Source organism: Sabethes cyaneus, chromosome 2 (assembly GCF_943734655.1).
Source record: "Sabethes cyaneus chromosome 2, idSabCyanKW18_F2, whole genome shotgun sequence".
NCBI lineage: Eukaryota > Metazoa > Arthropoda > Insecta > Diptera > Culicidae > Sabethes > Sabethes cyaneus.
The window spans coordinates 119,154,102-119,158,538 of NC_071354.1; the positions used below are offsets into that span (position 1 = coordinate 119,154,102).

Here is a 4,437-nt window from a genome sequence, read left to right on the forward strand (position 1 = left end):
CAAGATGAAGATAATAAATCTTACGCTAAAGCAGCCTTTACAAGGCATTTTCTAGGGGGTTTGCAGGATAGTGAGCTTGCGCAAGCAGGCAAATCACAACGAGACAAACCGTTTCCTGAACTGCTCTCGTGGCTTCAAAAAGAAAACGAGGAGGCACAGGAACTGAGAGACATTAACGCAAGATTAAGAGACGGGCATTGGAATCAAAATGCTAGAAGCTCATATCGAGGAAATAACGGACCCAGGGGTCATAACAGACAATATCAGGGATTTAGAAATGAGTACACAGATAATGGAAACCAGAATTTCCGATATGATTATAACAATAATAATAACAGAAACAATAATTCATATAACAATACTGGTGATAGAAACAACTATAATCACCGATATGAAGGTGACGCAAGGTACAGGAATAACGGCCGTAGCACACCAAATTTCAACAATAACAATAACAATTATAACGGTAATAATTGCAGAGGGAGCAATGGCTACAATAATAACGGTAATAACAGAGGAACTTATAACAACAGTAATTACTACAACAATAATAGAAATAATTTTTGGGAATATGAGGCGCAACAGCCGCAACAAGGAAGTGACGGATTTAACAGTTGGCAGGATCGGAAGGATCAGGCGACTCAAAATAACAAACCGTGCTATATGTTTAACCGGTGTCAGAGACCAAGGGACGATTACAGAAGGAAAGAGGTAAGGCATCCTCCATTCATGGCCCCAAGAAGATATGAGCAGTGGCCTTACAACAAATTGAATCGAGGGCGAAACAATGATAATAATAATAATCAAAATAATTACACTTATAACAATAATTATAATGAAGATAGATACCCTAGGGAAAATAAAAACAGAGGATATGACAATAATTATAATAATAATCACAACCAGGGGTTCTACGAAGAAAACTGCCGTCAGCAGCCACGACAGCAAGGTGGCAGATTTAGTAATTGGCGTGATCAACCAGATCAATATGCACGATATAATTAAGGGCCGCGCCCTCAACAAGGTATAGGTTATATGAGAAACCCGCCAAAAAACTAGACCTGCGGGTGTTCACCAGTAGAGAATGGCGAGCACCCCAAGGTTACAACAGCGACACTATAACCACGCAACAATATAATAGACCCACAATAGGGCGAAATATGTGCCAGTGTACGATGGTACGTAACAATGAAACCAGAAACACTTATTATGATCGACGGGAGCAGTTTGCCCAAAACGATCGTGGATCACAAAATGCGGAGCACTCACGGAACTTGCCGAAATGTTTTGAGAATAGGGAATGGGGCAACACCGAGTTCCAACGCCACAAGTACGAATGTATACACTATGGAAAAACGTATAGGAAGCCTAACGAATATGATCAATGGCACCCAACGGGAAATGAACGTTGAGAAAAATATATGGCATTTGAGAGGGTGGATCATCGAGATTATACCGATGAACCAAGCAACATAAAAGTATTAGCTATAAATCGGCGCATCATGGGGTAAGAGATACCAGCATGTGCGTCGCAAAACGTGTTTATTATACAATCGATCGTCAACTGATGATGACTTCTCTGGGAGGTGAGAAAGAGCGAAAAACCCTGAACATGATTTTGGACTCGGGAGCTTGCGATAATGTGATCACCATTGACGCCGCACTGCGGCTAAACAGACTGCCGGAGGCACAGGAAACCACTGTTTTTAACGGAATTGGAGGCGGTAACGTTAGAACATTAGGTACGGTGTGAGTCGACTTAATGCTCGGTGAGTTAACCTGGTCAACCAAATTTCACGTGGTCAGCAGCCTACCAGGGGAGGCAGATGACATAATTGGTGCAGGTTTTCTAAGAAAACATGCAACTTCGACTATATAGTGCTGCAGAGGGAAGTAAACGAAAGGAGCATAATAGACCCGGATCCTAAGGAAATGAAAGAGGTAATCAATCGGTGGGATTTAACAGAGAATAAGGTGCAAGAAACCCAACATTTAAACTCATTTACTGAACTACGAGACCGGCGCATTATCGCGAAAGCGCGCGTGCGGGGAGACCTGCGGAGCCAGGTAGCGCTTGTAAATAGGAACAAGTATGAAGACAGTTTTTATATAAGCAAATCCAGAAATGGGGATGCAAATTACAATAGCACTAGTGGCAATAAAAACAATAATAATAATTACAATAATACTAATACTAATACTAATACTAATACTAATACTAATACTAATACTAATACTAATACTAATACTAATACTAATACTAATACTAATACTAATACTAATACTAATACTAATACTAATACTAATACTAATACTAATACTAATACTAATACTAATACTAATACTAATACTAATACTAATACTAATACTAATACTAATACTAATACTAATACTAATACTAATACTAATACTAATAATAATAATAATACTAATACTAATACTAATACTAATACTAATACTAATACTAATAATAATAATAATACTAATACTAATACTAATACTAATACTAATACTAATACTAATACTAATACTAATACTAATACTAATACTAATACTAATACTAATAATAATAATACTAATACTAATACTAATAATAATAATAATAATAATAATAATAATAATAATAATAATAATAATAATAATAATAATAATAATAATAATAATAATAATAATAATAATAATAATAATAATAATAATAATAATAATAATAATAATAATAATAATAATAATAATAATAATAATAATAATAATAATAATAATAATAATAATAATAATAATAATAATAATAATAATAATAATAATAATAATAATAATAATAATAATAATAATAATAATAATAATAATAATAATAATAATAATAATAATAATAATAAAAATAAAAATAAAAATAATAATAATAATAATAATAATAATAAAAATAAAAATAATAATAATAATAATAATAATAATAATAATAATAATAATAATAATAATAATAATAATAATAATAATAATAATAATAATAATAATAATAATAATAATAATAATAATAATAATAATAATAATAATAATAATAATAATAATAATAATAATAATAATAATAATAATAATAATAATAATAATAATAATAATAATAATAATAATAATAATAATAATAATAATAATAATAATAATAATAATAATAATAATAATAATAATAATAATAATAATAATAATAATAATAATAATAATAATAATAATAATAATAATAATAATAATAATAATAATAATAATAATAATAATAATAATAATAATAATAATAATAATAATAATAATAATAATAATAATAATAATAATAATAATAATAATAATAATAATAATAATAATAATAATAATAATAATAATAATAATAATAATAATAATAATAATAATAATAATAATAATAATAATAATAATAATAATAATAATAATAATAATAATAATAATAATAATAATAATAATAATAATAATAATAATAATAATAATAATAATAATAATAATAATAATAATAATAATAATAATAATAATAATAATAATAATAATAATAATAATAATAATAATAATAATAATAATAATAATAATAATAATAATAATAATAATAATAATAATAATAATAATAATAATAATAATAATAATAATAATAATAATAATAATAATAATAATAATAATAATAATAATAATAATAATAATAATAATAATAATAATAATAATAATAATAATAATAATAATAATAATAATAATAATAATAATAATAATAATAATAATAATAATAATAATAATAATAATAATAATAATAATAATAATAATAATAATAATAATAATAATAATAATAATAATAATAATAATAATAATAATAATAATAATAATAATAATAATAATAATAATAATAATAATAATAATAATAATAATAATAATAATAATAATAATAATAATAATAATAATAATAATAATAATAATAATAATAATAATAATAATAATAATAATAATAATAATAATAATAATAATAATAATAATAATAATAATAATAATAATAATAATAATAATAATAATAATAATAATAATAATAATAATAATAATAATAATAATAATAATAATAATAATAATAATAATAATAATAATAATAATAATAATAATAATAATAATAATAATAATAATAATAATAATAATAATAATAATAATAATAATAATAATAATAATAATAATAATAATAATAATAATAATAATAATAATAATAATAATAATAATAATAATAATAATAATAATAATAATAATAATAATAATAACTCGGTACCGTTCGAGGAGGTGAGGACTCAACGGCGCTTAGCTGCAAGCGGCCGAGCGGGTTGTAGGTTGCGGATAACTAACGGCCATTAGATATAATGGTTAGTTGCGAATTAAATAAGCAATCCCGGACAAGCAGCGGGGATGGTCTATGGGTGT

At 23.8% G+C, this 4,437-nt stretch overlaps 1 protein-coding gene across 1 annotated transcript; it reads left to right on the forward strand.

Moving 5' to 3' along the window:
- Window positions 1-2,769: 2,769 nt before the first annotated feature.
- Window positions 2,770-3,606, forward strand: LOC128736984 (probable serine/threonine-protein kinase clkA; the record flags this gene model as incomplete). The annotated part of the gene is made up of 1 exon (XM_053831507.1): window positions 2,770-3,606. A coding segment is annotated over one exon (837 nt), but the record flags the coding sequence as incomplete, so codon positions are not given.
- Between the last annotated feature and the right edge of the window lie 831 nt (window positions 3,607-4,437).